Source organism: Podarcis cretensis (assembly GCF_951804945.1).
Source record: "Podarcis cretensis genome assembly, chromosome: 2".
Classification (NCBI taxonomy): Eukaryota; Metazoa; Chordata; class Lepidosauria; order Squamata; family Lacertidae; genus Podarcis; species Podarcis cretensis.
The window spans coordinates 14278642-14291562 of record NC_137171.1 but is presented as its reverse complement, the minus strand read 5'-3'; the positions used below and the strand labels follow the sequence as shown (position 1 = coordinate 14291562).

Sequence of the window (12921 nt, the reverse complement as noted above, 5' to 3'; positions counted from 1 at the left end):
AAGTCACATATCAGCTTTGAAGAGGTTGAGGTGTGTTTGAGCAGCAAAATAACTTACTTTGCTTCAGTGTCAAAAGACCATGACTACAGATAAGCTGTCTATGTGGACCTTAACTCAAAAAGCTTTGAGTGTCATGTCAGAGGCTACTCTTAGAGTGGGTGCTTTTGTCAAGCAAAAAGGCATTATTCGATGCAGCTTTCAAGGTACACTGGAGTGATACGTTATTGATTTGCTTTAGCGACATCATCAGACACTTTGTTCCACAAAAGGCAAAAATTCCTGACTTTACTTTGCCATCTATGCTGATTAGTTGTTTTGTGATGTTCTGTTCATTTCCGTAACTTCTCTAGTTCCAATTGATGGCTGACTTTTTAATGATGTGGAAAGTATAATATTAGCTTTTAAAAAGAAAAATCTCTTGCAGAGTTGAAAATATGTGGCTACAGTGGTCCTTCTCCTGTTGGTGAGCCTCTTAGCCAGGAAGCTTCTGTCTTGGAACCTGATGCTGGAGGTGGTTGTCTGGAAGATGCTTCTCGGATTCCTCCTCCACTGGAGGACCCCTTGGAACCATTCGAATCACTGGACAGAGGTAAAGGGGTCGGGTTTTGCTTTTGCATCATTTCCATTTAGTCATCAGTTATGGTGACAGCTATATGGAGTTTGCTGGATAAGGGGCTTCTCTGGATAGTTTGTCCTGAGGCCTGTATAAATGCAGTCAGTAGCAACTTCTCTGCTGATCACAAAGTGTTCTGTGCGCTGTCTGCAACTAGCTCCCATGTGTGAGCATGTGCTGCTGCTGTTACAGATGTGCAGGCTCTGCAGTAACTTTGTCCTTGTGCCTTTTGATACTTGCCCTCTAAGCCTAGGCAGGTATGGGCAAAAGTTCTAAGCCTGTTTGCCCTTTCTCCATCTTACTGATGATTGTGGCTAGCTGCTAAAGCAAAAACATTCAGATAGGATTAAATAGGAGACTCGTCAGTGTAGGGACCCCGGTCTAGCATTAATGGTACTAAAGGCACATGCTCACTTTTGAATTTCCTCTTGAGCTATATTTCTACATAATGCCAAATGGACACTTTGAGAGTCCCAAAATAGCAATTTGGGGTCAGTTTGTGCTGTATAAAACAATAGACAGGTGGCAAATAGGCTACCCTGAAAAGAACAGCTGGCTCGTAAATTTGGCACAGGAAGAGTTATTGACTCCAATTTTGGCCCACTACTTAAACTTCATACCTGACCTTTGATTCCAATACAGTGGTACCTCTGGTTACGTACTTAATTCGTTCTGGAGGTCTGTTCTTAACCTGAAACTGTTCTTAACCTGAAGCACCACTTTAGCTAATGGGGCCTCCTGCTGCGCCGCTGGAGCACAATTTCTGTTCTCGTCCTGAAGCAAAGTTCTTAACCCGAGGTAATATTTCTGGGTTAGCGGAGTCTCTAACCTGAAGCTTATGTAACCTGAAGTGTATGTAACCCGAGGTACCACTGTACTAGTGTTTGGAAGCAAGTTGCCTTAAGGGTAGATAAACACCTCCTTGCAGGATCCTTATTTTCCAGCAGTACTTTAAGCCAGAGATTCAAACTGAATGCTTGTAGCTGTCTATATATAACTCTATTAGATTTTTAATACTATCAATTTTATTAAACTTTATCCAGAATAACCCAAGAAAAATAAATATTGCAAGTTTCACAAAAGCAAGAAGAGCATGCACGCTGCTATATGTATAAATTGAGGTCCACAATGCATATTCCAATAACTTCAAAATAGCTTCTGTCTTCATTGGCCTAAATAGCTCTACCCTTACCATTATTTATCCATAGATAATAGGTGTTTATCAGTCGTTACAACTTCATTATTTATTGTTTTACCACGAAATTACAATTCTTGTTGCTCCTAATAGATTTTGGATCAGATATATTTACTGGAAATATATTGCTTACAATATTCCAATAATTAATCAATATATAGGTTAATTGACCATGCTGTAACACTGTCCCCCAACATGCTTTAATACCCATATGCTTAAATTATCATGCTTTGCTTCATGTTTATAAGCCACTATCCTGACCATATCTTTTCCAGTTCTTGCTATTAAACTTTTTATCCACTGTAAAGTCAGTTAACACCCAAATTAAGTATTTTAACTCTCTTAAGATGAGGAAAGTGGCTGACACATATATATATTCCTTCATCTTGAGCATCTTCCCCAATTTAAAACCTCAGTTGAGGATAATTGAATTCAAAATTATATAATATTCCTTTATCCACCTTCCTGAGTAATAGGTTTGCAACACTGGAAGAGGTATGAAAACATCATTGTTTTCCTAAACAAAAACATCAGATTTTATGAAAGTTGATGAGGAAGGTGTTTCTCATCAGTTTTTCTAATACCTTTTCATATATAGATGATCCAATTTATAATCTTGTTTTTCCACATTTCTGAGAATTCTCCCAGGAACTGGGGAAATCTAATTACTGTGTTGGTTTTCACTTTCATGAAACCGCAGGCAATTCCCTTCTCCGTGTGAGAAAAATCATGTGAACTGGGAAGTCCCTGGTTAAAATCCCCTTCTGCCATGAAGGTGTTGTTGACCTTAGGTGTGCCTGTATTCCCTCTGCTTCAGTTTTCTCTCTGTGATATGGACATAATACAGCTCCATCTGTAGTAGAGATTACAGAGCAGGATATAAAGTATGCTATAAAAATGCTATTATTAACAAGCAGACACTCATGGTTTTCTATCTTGTCTTAACTTTACGTTTTTTTAAAAGGTGCTTTTCTAAAAAGAATTGCATAGAGGTAAAAGCCAGTGTGACCAAGTGATTAGAAAGTTGAACTTGGACTGGATTTCAAATCCTTAGTAAATCATGGTTGGCCTTGTCCAAGTTGCAATCTGTGTTCTCCCTCTCTTTAGAAGGGTAGAATTAAAGACGAGTCTCATTTTGCAAATTAATAGAGCACTAGAGCATGTAAGTGATCCTGTGATCCTAGCTGAGAGTATTGTGGGGGTGAGGCTGCTGAGTTGGATGCTAAGCAACAGATGTTCCTCCCAATTCATGAATTGCAGACCCAGGGACAGGAGATCTTTATGAAATGGATACATCCGAGCTGGTGAGTGGCAAATCTCCTCTGGAAGACCCTCCTGACATCTCTGCCCTGGATTGTCCTGGCAGCCCCTCTCTCAACCCTTCCGACTCATTCAGTCTATTGGCGGATGACAGCCAGCCTGACACCTCACTTTTTGGAAATGCCAGTTTGGCGCCTGTTCTTGAAGAGTCTGTTCTGCAAGGTGAGAAAGGACTACAGGTTCTAAGAGATATAGCTGCCCCTTTGTTTAGAGGAATATTGAACTATAAATTTTATGGTTTGACTCTTCTGGGTTGTAACGAAAGAAATCTAGAGTCCTGGTGGGCTGTGTTCTAGTAATAAATTATCTTGTAATTATTGGCAACATTGTAGCATATGTTCACTTGAAGACGTATAAATGAAGGTTTATACGTACAGCCATTATGTTTTTGTTTTGGTATAGATGGGGATTAAATTTCTTCCATTGTCTGAGGATAATCATAATCTTAACTTCATAATATCCTGGAGGGGGGTGCTGTGATAATGCCCAGTAGATTGTTATTAAACTGTACTGAATTATATTAGCCATCATTGAAGAGGCTGTATATCTACTTTTTGAGGTGCATGTAGACTTTGCATCTCATAGCAACCACAGTATAGAATGGAAAATGTGTGCTAACCCTTGAGTAACTTCAGTACAGAAGATAAGGAATTGGTTAAATTTGGAATGCATAGATGACGTGACTCTTTTATATACTGTGAGGCCTTCAGTTTTCTCCCCCTCTTCCTTGAAGTCTGTTTGGAAGTGTCTTAAACAATGCACAGTGGGGAAAACTATGCTGGGAAAAGAACACATAGCCAAGGCAGGATTAATCCCTGACCTCCTGCCCATCGGCTGATGTCACCAATATCATCAGTAATGGATGGGTTGGTGTAGTTAAGGGGAAACAGCCTCACAAGTCAAATTGGACCCCCTAATGGGCCAAGATTGACCCACAGGCCAGGGGTTCCACACCCTGACTTAGCGCAAAGTGAGTAATTTATGTGAGTACTCTTTAAGTGTGTAGGTAGATGTATAACTAAGTACTGTTAACCCCTACTCTTCTTCATCTGTGTTCGCTTTTCTAGATTATAATTATTTTCCTCTCTGCATCCCCATTTACCTGTTTTTGCCTTCTTTGCTGCAGACAGCAGCCTGGAGTTAACAGCTGTGAGTGAAGTAGGACAAGAGGGCACAGAATTTCTGGATTCACAAGCACCACTTGAACCAGAAGCTCTAGATACCCCCTTGGAAGAGGTAACCAAAAGCAGTTGCCCAGAAGACTCCACATCCATGATAGAGGGGGACAGTAAAGAGGCCTCAACATTCAGTGTGTCAGCAAAAAGTAAGTAGACCCATTTCCTGAAGACCCCTCAGCTGCCTAGACTGCATTTTAAAACATTAGCTGGTGCTTGTTAGTGTTGGTAACAGTAGTTCTTTCTGCTCAGGTGATGTTCCAAGAAGGCGGATAGCCACAGCAGAAGAGGTGCGGTACCCCTTAAAGCATGGGTAGGTAGCATCATCTGCTTGGCGGGGTGGGTTTCTGTCTTGTAAAAGGGGCTGATCAAGGCATGATGTCTTGAATTGGACAGTGCATGTATCTAGTCTTTAACAAGCCATCTTTATGTTTAGGTGGCGAAGGGAGGTGTATATCAAGAAGGGAAGCAGCCGTTGGCAAGGAGAAACCTGGTACTATGGGCCCTGTGGCAAGAGGATGAAGCAGTTTCCGGAGGTGATAAAGGTAAAACGTAGTTCTCAGAGGGGAATTGGTGGTGACTTGAGCTCTTTTGGGAACCACTTTTCCCTCGACACAGTTCCTGTTTCTTCACTCAAGGGCAAAGAGACCTTCTACAGGAGTGGATTCACTTGTCTTTGAAATCCTATAATTGTTTTTATAGTTAATCTCTCTGGTACGTTTCATGGGAAGTGAGTCATAAATAAAGCAAAATAATCATTTGATGTAACAACCAGGACTCTGGTTTTTACCGTGCCACAGTGGTAGAGGAAGACAGGATGCTGAGTTGCTATGGGATTCTTCCTTGCCTCGGATCTGTTGGAGGCAGTCAGCCCTGCGGAGCAGCAGTTTGACATTGAGATGATATTTGCAGTGACGGTTGATAAACTTTTGTCGTTTATACCGTATGGAGCAGAGGTTTCCAACCTTTTTGAGTCCATGGCTCCCTTGACCAACTATGTTCTTTTTGTGGCACTCCTGTGAGGCTCAGGAGCCCAGTTATGTCACTCCTTGCCTGCAGAGCTGGCAGCCTTTTTTATACACATTCCCTTGTGGAGTGTTCACTCAATCTCCTCTCCTCACCCCTCTCCTTGAGAGTCCTCCAGGCAGCCCCTGCCCCTGGTCTCTGAGCTGCCCCACCCCACCCCAAAGAGAGGTGCCTCCTCACATTGCCTCACAGGGGCCTGGGACTTGTCTGTCCATTCCCAACAGCAAGGGCTGGCTGGGCTCCCCTGCCAACTTGCTTGCTTACTCCGAGGCCGCCTCAGCTCCAGGCAACCAGCACCCGCTGGCCAGTCCCAGAGGCACCATTTGCCTTCTGAACTTGTAGCCAGGGCTGATGCAGCAAACAGCCACACAAGCCTTTGGGAGGCAGAGGTGTGAGAAAGCATCAGAGGAGGGAGGGAAGGAAAGAGGGACAGAGGCCAGTGTTGCCCGCGGCATCCCTGACCATCATTCAAGGCACACCAGGGTGCCACGGCATACTAGTTGAAAACCACTGGTATAGAGAACTATTTGGAAAGCAAAGTAGTATGGGGATCAGCACTACTTGACTATCTCTCTTTGTTATTGTTCAGTGGTCCTGCATCTCAGATAGCCTATGACTCTTCTATCTTTTCCCCTGCCCCCTGCTTCAAGCCTTGTTACTTCCTCTCAGACATGACTCACAGTAGTCACTCCCATTTCCTTCACTTGGAGCTTGGGAACTATTAACTGTGCTGAATGTGATTTCTGCTTTAGAGCTTCAGTCCAGAAATCAGCTTCACCCTCTTCAGATTCTTTCTACCAGACTGCAAGTGGCCTTACTTGTTAATGCATTAGCCCTTTCAGTAGGCAACATCCAGCATGAATTTCTTGGGTGCCTTTTTCTTCTCGAGATGGATTCACCAAGTCTCATTACCGCCAAAGGGCATGGTGTCCACCTCATAGAGAGCCCCTCCCCTAGTAAGAGACTAGATGCTACACAGGATCTGATCAGCTCATATTTTGGCCGTTTACTTCCCTTCCAGTATCTGAGCAGAAACATTGTGCAGAATGTCTGTCGTGAACACTTCAGCTTCAGTCCTCGAATGCCAGTAGGAGACTTCTTTGAAGAGCGAGATACACCCCAGGTTAGTAATGGTATTAGTCCAGGAGTTTGCTAGGGATCACTGGCACCAATCTTGTTTACAGCTGTCTGTAGGTGATCATGTGCTTCAGGGGAGGGAATACAAATGAAGCTTTATAAGGCGCAAGATGTTTCTGTGCCTATTATCAGTTTCATAACTGTGACACAAGGACAGCATAGCTCCATTCTTCAATTCCTGTGACATCATTGCAAAACCAGGTACTGGTGCCATCATAAGGCCTTGGCACTATGGGTTGGTAAACTGTGAAGAAAGAGTTTGCCAACCTCTTCCCTACCTCACAGTCCCTTTCTTGACATCAGTTCAGAATCTGTGTTCAGGAATGACTGAACTTACTGGGGTGTACAGGAAGCACCACTGGGAAGCATCACTTTTCCTTGCAGGAGGAAAATCTGAAAACCTCTGCACCAGTTGAAGTTGGTAGAGATTGGGAGGGATCTATTTCTGTATCTCTCTCTTTCTTTCACAGGGCCTGCAGTGGGTGCAGCTGACGCCTGAGGAAATTCCTTCCCGGATCCAGGCCATCACAGGCAAACGTGGCCGACCCCGCAATACTGAGAAAGCCAAGGCCAAGGAAATGCCCAAGGTGAAACGTGGCCGTGGCCGTCCTCCCAAAGTGAAAGTGCCTGACCTGCTGAGCAAGATGGATGCCAGGGTTCTGAAAAGACTGGAAGCCCAAGGTACCAGCTGGACAAGCCCCTTCTGCATGCCGGGAGCTTTCACAAGAAAGAGCTTTAGTTTGTGGCAGGAGTTGTTTGTCAGTCTCTGGAGGCAGGGCTGTTCATTCTGTGTGCCAAGAAAATTCAATTTTTGCTCTCAAAACTAAAGCATATATCAACAAGATGCATGCAAATCTGCTTATTTTACATCAATCTCCATTTGCATGCCTTTTCTGGAAACTAATGTTTGAGTTTTTGCAAAATTTGGAATTTCTTGTCAAGGAGCGGTGTGGCAGCAGGAAGAGAGAAACGGATAAGCAAGGGGCAGTAAAAGTATATAGGTAAGAGAACATGACCGGAGACTGAGGGGAGGGGCAGGTAGCTAAACATGGCATAAAAGCTCTGCCCTGGAGGATTGGAAGTACTTGCAGACATTTTCTTCCTAGCTTTCTTTTGTGTCTCCACAGCAATGAGGGATAAAAACTTGTGCTTTATATATTTTTTTGAAGACTAGCTCAGAGATTCAGGAGTAGAAATACGACTAGAATTCTATGTGGGTTGCACGCAAGCAATCTTTAAACAGATTGTGGTCAATCCTGGTGCATCATGAGTAGCTTCCAGTCAGCATTGGCTAATCTTTTCCTAACCCTCTGAGGGCTGCATGCCAGCAGCGGATGTGATCAGAAGTGTGCATGGCCAAGTTACACATGTGCGTTCACACAAACGTACACACACTCAGCATGCATACACATTCAGACCTACTCCTCGCCCCAACACACATTCAGGCAGACAGATAGATAAACAGACAGGTCCTCTGAGTGGCAGTACAGCTGCGGGGGGTGGCAGGGAGAGGAAAATGCTCTCTCTACTTACCTTTCAAAGACATGGGTTATGGCTAGGAGGAAACGGGAAGGAGCACTGCTGCTTTCCTGAACACAGACCTCCCATCTATAGCGGTGTGCCTGAGAGAGAAGTGGTGACTTTCAGGGGTGAGAAATGATTTGGTGATTCCTGTCAACTGTATCTGTACAGTTGACAAAACTCTAAAGAGAACATGTTGGTTTATGTCTTATCTTGGGATCTTACGTAGACTGATAGCAGAGCAGGTAGGAATGAGAGATTTTGTGGTTATGGATGCTCATTCAGGGTTGCAGTCATTAATAACAGGCATTTTTAGAGAAGGATATAAAACTTTAACAATTGAGATAGAGACACACTCCCCTTTTGTGTATCTTAGGAACATCATCCTAAGTCTACATCTTTTGGAGAAGTGGTACCTTATGTAAAGTAGTCTTACCCCACCTAGTGCCCTTCAGATGTTGTTTGACAGCAGCTCCTCTAATTCCTGATCATCCATCATGGATGGAGTTTTGCTCCCAAAATCTGGAGGGCACCAACTTTGGGAAGCCTGCTATAAAACATAAGCATACTATTAGGTATGGAATGGCGGGCTGGTCTAGTCTCACAATTTTTTAAAAATTCCCTCATTCTCCGTTTGTATTTGCAGAGGTACTCAGTGATGAAGATAAGCTGAAGATGAGCAAGATCAAAAAGAAAATGAGGCAAAAGGTACATACAGTAGAACAGGATAGTGTATTCTTGGTGGGAAGGGGTCACAGTATTCTCGCCCTATGCAAGAGGGGGATGCTTTTGGGATGAAAGGAGCATTTCCCAAGCTGAAGGGGTGAGGTGGTGGGGGGGGGGGTGATGAGAACTTCCTTCTTCAGTTGCCAGTAAGGATGTGTGTGTACCCCAAGACAAACATTCCAAATTGTGCACCCAAGTCTGGAATATGTCCAAGTCAGTTGACATAACACTGCTTTCACATTTTAAAAGGATGGATTTATTTATTTTTTGGCAAAGAATTTGAATTGCATAGTGGAATGTAGAAAAAAAATTACACGGGTTTGTATTTTAGGGACAGGAAAGCAAGGAATAATAAGTTTCCCAGTGCTTGTGCGCTGATTCAGTGTGATTCTAGACATTTCTCTACAGCCATGAGGGATAGAAGCATTTACTCACAGCTGAGATGCTCAGAATGTCAAATCCCACCATTGATTGTGTGGTGAATCTAAGCAGTATGTGAATGTATGCTACCCTAGTTAGCTGTGGAACGGGGCATTAAGGGTCTGTCCCTTGGGCTTGGCTGGAAGCTCCAGCTGGTGCAAAATGTTGTGGCTGAACTCTTGGGGACACACTGCCAGTTCATAATTGCAGTCCTTAAAAGTTTGCACTGACTGCTTGTATATTTCTGGGCAAGTTTAAGGTTCTTTTATTAATTTCCAAGGCCCTTAACAACTTGAGTGCGGGATACTTGAAGGACAGCCTGATTCCTTATATCCCTGCCTGATCACAAGATAAGCAGGGGAGTCTCTGTTATTGATCCCTCCTCGCTCAGCTGGTATCCACTAGGAGCCATGTTTATTGTGGGCCCAATTCTGTGGAGTCCCCTCCTATCTGAGATCAGACAAGCCCCCTCTCTGTTGAACTTACAGGTTCTTGACAAAGAGCTTTCTATTCAATTAGATATTTTAAGTAAGTTGTGTGAGACTTCTTTTAGGTTTTTACCTGTGGATTTTACTGTTTAAAACACCTGTTTTATTATTTGACTGATGTGTTGTCAGTGCAGTGATGCATTTCTTTACTGCTTTGTAAAGCACTTGGAAACCACATTTATACTGAAAAGCAGTCTATAAATATTGAAAATAAATTAATGAAATATAGGAAAATAATCTCCTAGTTAAGCCGAAAAGCAGTCAAACTTTAATTGATAAATGTTCCTAGTAAATGTTTTGGGAGCTACTACTGTAAAGACAGAGCAATGGCTTTCTCCTTCCCCTTAGGTTTCTTCTTTTTGAGTGGATTCTCTCCTTGACAGAATTCCTCATGCTTATTTTTTTCCATAGGTGCAAAATAAGCAGAGGCAAGAGGCCAAGGCACTCAAGCCCAAAGAGGTCAAGGCCAAGGAAGTAAAAAAGAAGCCGAAGGTGGGTCAGGAATGGCCCTTTGAAAAGTTGGAAGGTTGGCAGGTCCTGAATAATTGCATGTAAACCTTGCCATGTCCCTCCTCCTCTCCAGGTAAAGAAGGAAAAGAACAAGCCAGAAAAGAATAAGCCAGAGAAGCTGAAGGAGAAGGCAAAGCTGAAAGAAAAAGTGAAGCCCAAGGAAAAAAAGCTGCCAGTACCAGCCAAGGTTCCCCGAAAGGTGGATAAGAATCTTCTAGCTCGGCGTCAGGAAGAACGACAGCGGCAGCAAATGATTCTGGAGGAAATGAAGAAGCCCACTGAAGATATGTGTCTAGGGGACCACCAGGTGCATAGAATTGCTTGGCTATTTAGAGGTTGGGAGACAGCCCCCTATTCCATTCGTTTGTTTATTTATTTAAATCAGTTTTTATTTTTTAAAAAATTGTATTGTAAAACGAACAAATAAGCATGGAAAAGAACATATAGCGTCTCCGCTTTCAATTCACAGTGTCTTTTTCAGAGTTTGTTTATTTTCGGTATGAGATACTATTGTCATAGGCATTGGGGGGAAAGAGGGGAGAGAGATGGGGACATAATGATCTGATTGAATCTTATTGGATAATGATCTACTGCATAATGCTTGTGCAGGGATTTTTGTGTCAGCCTCACGTGGGTAGGTCCTTTATAAAATTATTTATTTTTGTTGGCATTGCGAGGGATTGGGGGGTCCGGAGGGAGGTTGGTTGGTTGCAGTATGGTTTGGACAATCTTACGAAAGTTGGGATGGATTGGCATTAAGGGTAGAGATGGGGAAGAAGAGTCATGGGCAAAGGTGGGTAGAGAAAGCTGTGTAGGTAGTTGAAGCCCTGCCAACTGATGAAGGAAGCCCTAAGCATCTCCGTATCTTCTAAATGTCTGCCAGACTATTAACTATCCTGTACAGCTTTGGCTAGAATTACATGATACGTAAAAGCAGAGCCACTACTAAAAATAGCAGTTGAACGTTTAATTCCTACCTTCACCTCTTAATATCTAGAGGAGCTTGCCAGTGTTATGAAGTCACAGTATGGTATGTTTCTGTGCTGCATGCTAACAGTAGCAAATAATGCAGCATAGAACAGTGCACCATGCCTATACCATGCTGTTCCAAATATTATGAAGGGGAAATTTTCAAACCTGTAGCAGCTGTGTGTTTATTGTAACTTGAAAGTCCTCATCCCTTACCAAGACACTCCCGCCCAAGCAACACTATTTTGTTGTGTAGCATCAGCTTAGGGGGTCTTCTGGGTTTACCACAAAATGATATCTGGCACTGAAACTGAGGCGGCGACTCTGGCTCAGATGTTTACATTTCAGGATGCCAGTTTTCTGCACCAGATTCCTTAATTGTACCAATACTAAACAAACAATGCATTTTTGTCTAAATATGGACTTGATCTGGTGGAATTTAATATAGTTTGAGACAGGGAAATCTGGGCACCTGGCTTTGGAGGGCTGGCAGGCTTTCCACACTGGGAAAATGTTCTCTGATTTTCTACCTTGTTAGACATTGTATATTATCAGCCTTTCGTGTGGCTGAGTTGCAGTATGAGTAGGGCTAGCTATTCTGCTAGATCACAAGTCTGTACTGATGCTCTCTGTACTGATATTTTGTCTTTCCCAGCCTCTTCCAGAATTTTCTCGCATCCCTGGATTGGTTTTGCCCAGCCATGCTTTCTCAGACTGCTTAGCCATTGTGGAATTCCTACACAACTATGGCAAGGTGCTGGGCTTTGATGTAGCCAGGGAGGTCCCCAGTCTGAGTACGCTGCAAGAGGGCCTCTTCAATGTAGGCGATAGTTTGGGTGAAGTGTTAGACCTCCTGGTGAAGCTGGTGAAGGCTGCACTGTATGATCCTGGCCTCCCTCCCTTCTGCCAGGTAGGCCCATGTATGTATGTTCTGGGTCACATCAATCTGCATGTTTGAATATAAGAAATCATATGGAGTGAAGTACTGGTGTGAAAACGGAATGGGTTTGTAGTCTGGTGCATGCCGAATATTCTAATGGTATAATCAGCTGTGTGTGTGTGTGTGTAAGAGAGAGAGAGAGAGACATAGTTTAGACAACCCCCCAATTTTGCACCAAGGAAAATTGAATACATTTGCACAATTTCTCTTATTTTTGCATTCTGAGTTCACTATGAGGAAGGGCAGCAAACTGTGCAAAGCACTGAAACTCTGCCCCAAACACCGAGAATCTGTTTCAACAAGTCCTCTTTCTTCTGAGATGTTAGTAGGCATTGCCTACACACTTTTATGCAAACGAAAAGCTCAGAAAGCTAGAAAAACATTGTATATTTTTAATTGAAATGAAAGCTGAGAGTCTCAGGAAGCTGCACCCAATACCACATTATGCAAGTTTCCTGTTCTCCCGTGGAATTGTGGTATATGTGCAGGCCTGACTATTGTGGTTTTTTCCTGTATCTACTTTGTGAGTAGGATGTAGACTAGATTGCTGTCTATGGAGGATAGGAAGAAGCGTCATTGTCAGGGATGCTGGCTTGCTATAGCTGCAAGCCTGCTGCTAGTGGCAGACTATGGCTTGCAGTGCCGGTTCCTGAGAATAGAATTTTTCATTTCATTTTATTTTTAAAAAAGAATGCTTCTAGCATTCAAGGTTTCAGGGAGAACTTAAAAGTTGCATGGAATTATCTGCTAAATATTTTTATGAGAGGGAGCTTGGAGGGAGGCTTCATTGACCATGGTGTGAGATCTTCATGGCTCTTTTCCTCCCCAGTGATCTATTTGCATCTGTTCTACTTATTGCCATCAATTCTATCTAGCCCTAT

General features: G+C 43.1%; 1 protein-coding gene across 8 annotated transcripts in view; it reads left to right on the top strand.

Annotated features, from left to right (window-relative positions):
* The window catches only part of BAZ2A (bromodomain adjacent to zinc finger domain 2A), a 61761-nt gene that overhangs the window by 31871 nt on the left and 16969 nt on the right, over positions 1-12921 (top strand). For all 8 annotated transcript variants that reach the window (XM_079966331.1, XM_079966335.1, XM_079966329.1 and 5 more), the window contains exons 4-14: positions 425-589; positions 3069-3290; positions 4255-4452; positions 4556-4616; positions 4740-4848; positions 6351-6452; positions 6937-7147; positions 8634-8695; positions 10033-10113; positions 10205-10438; positions 11756-12010. In XM_079966331.1, coding sequence (XP_079822457.1) covers positions 425-589; positions 3069-3290; positions 4255-4452; positions 4556-4616; positions 4740-4848; positions 6351-6452; positions 6937-7147; positions 8634-8695; positions 10033-10113; positions 10205-10438; positions 11756-12010 — 1700 coding nt within the window. The remainder of the gene's footprint in view (positions 1-424; positions 590-3068; positions 3291-4254; positions 4453-4555; positions 4617-4739; positions 4849-6350; positions 6453-6936; positions 7148-8633; positions 8696-10032; positions 10114-10204; positions 10439-11755; positions 12011-12921) is intronic.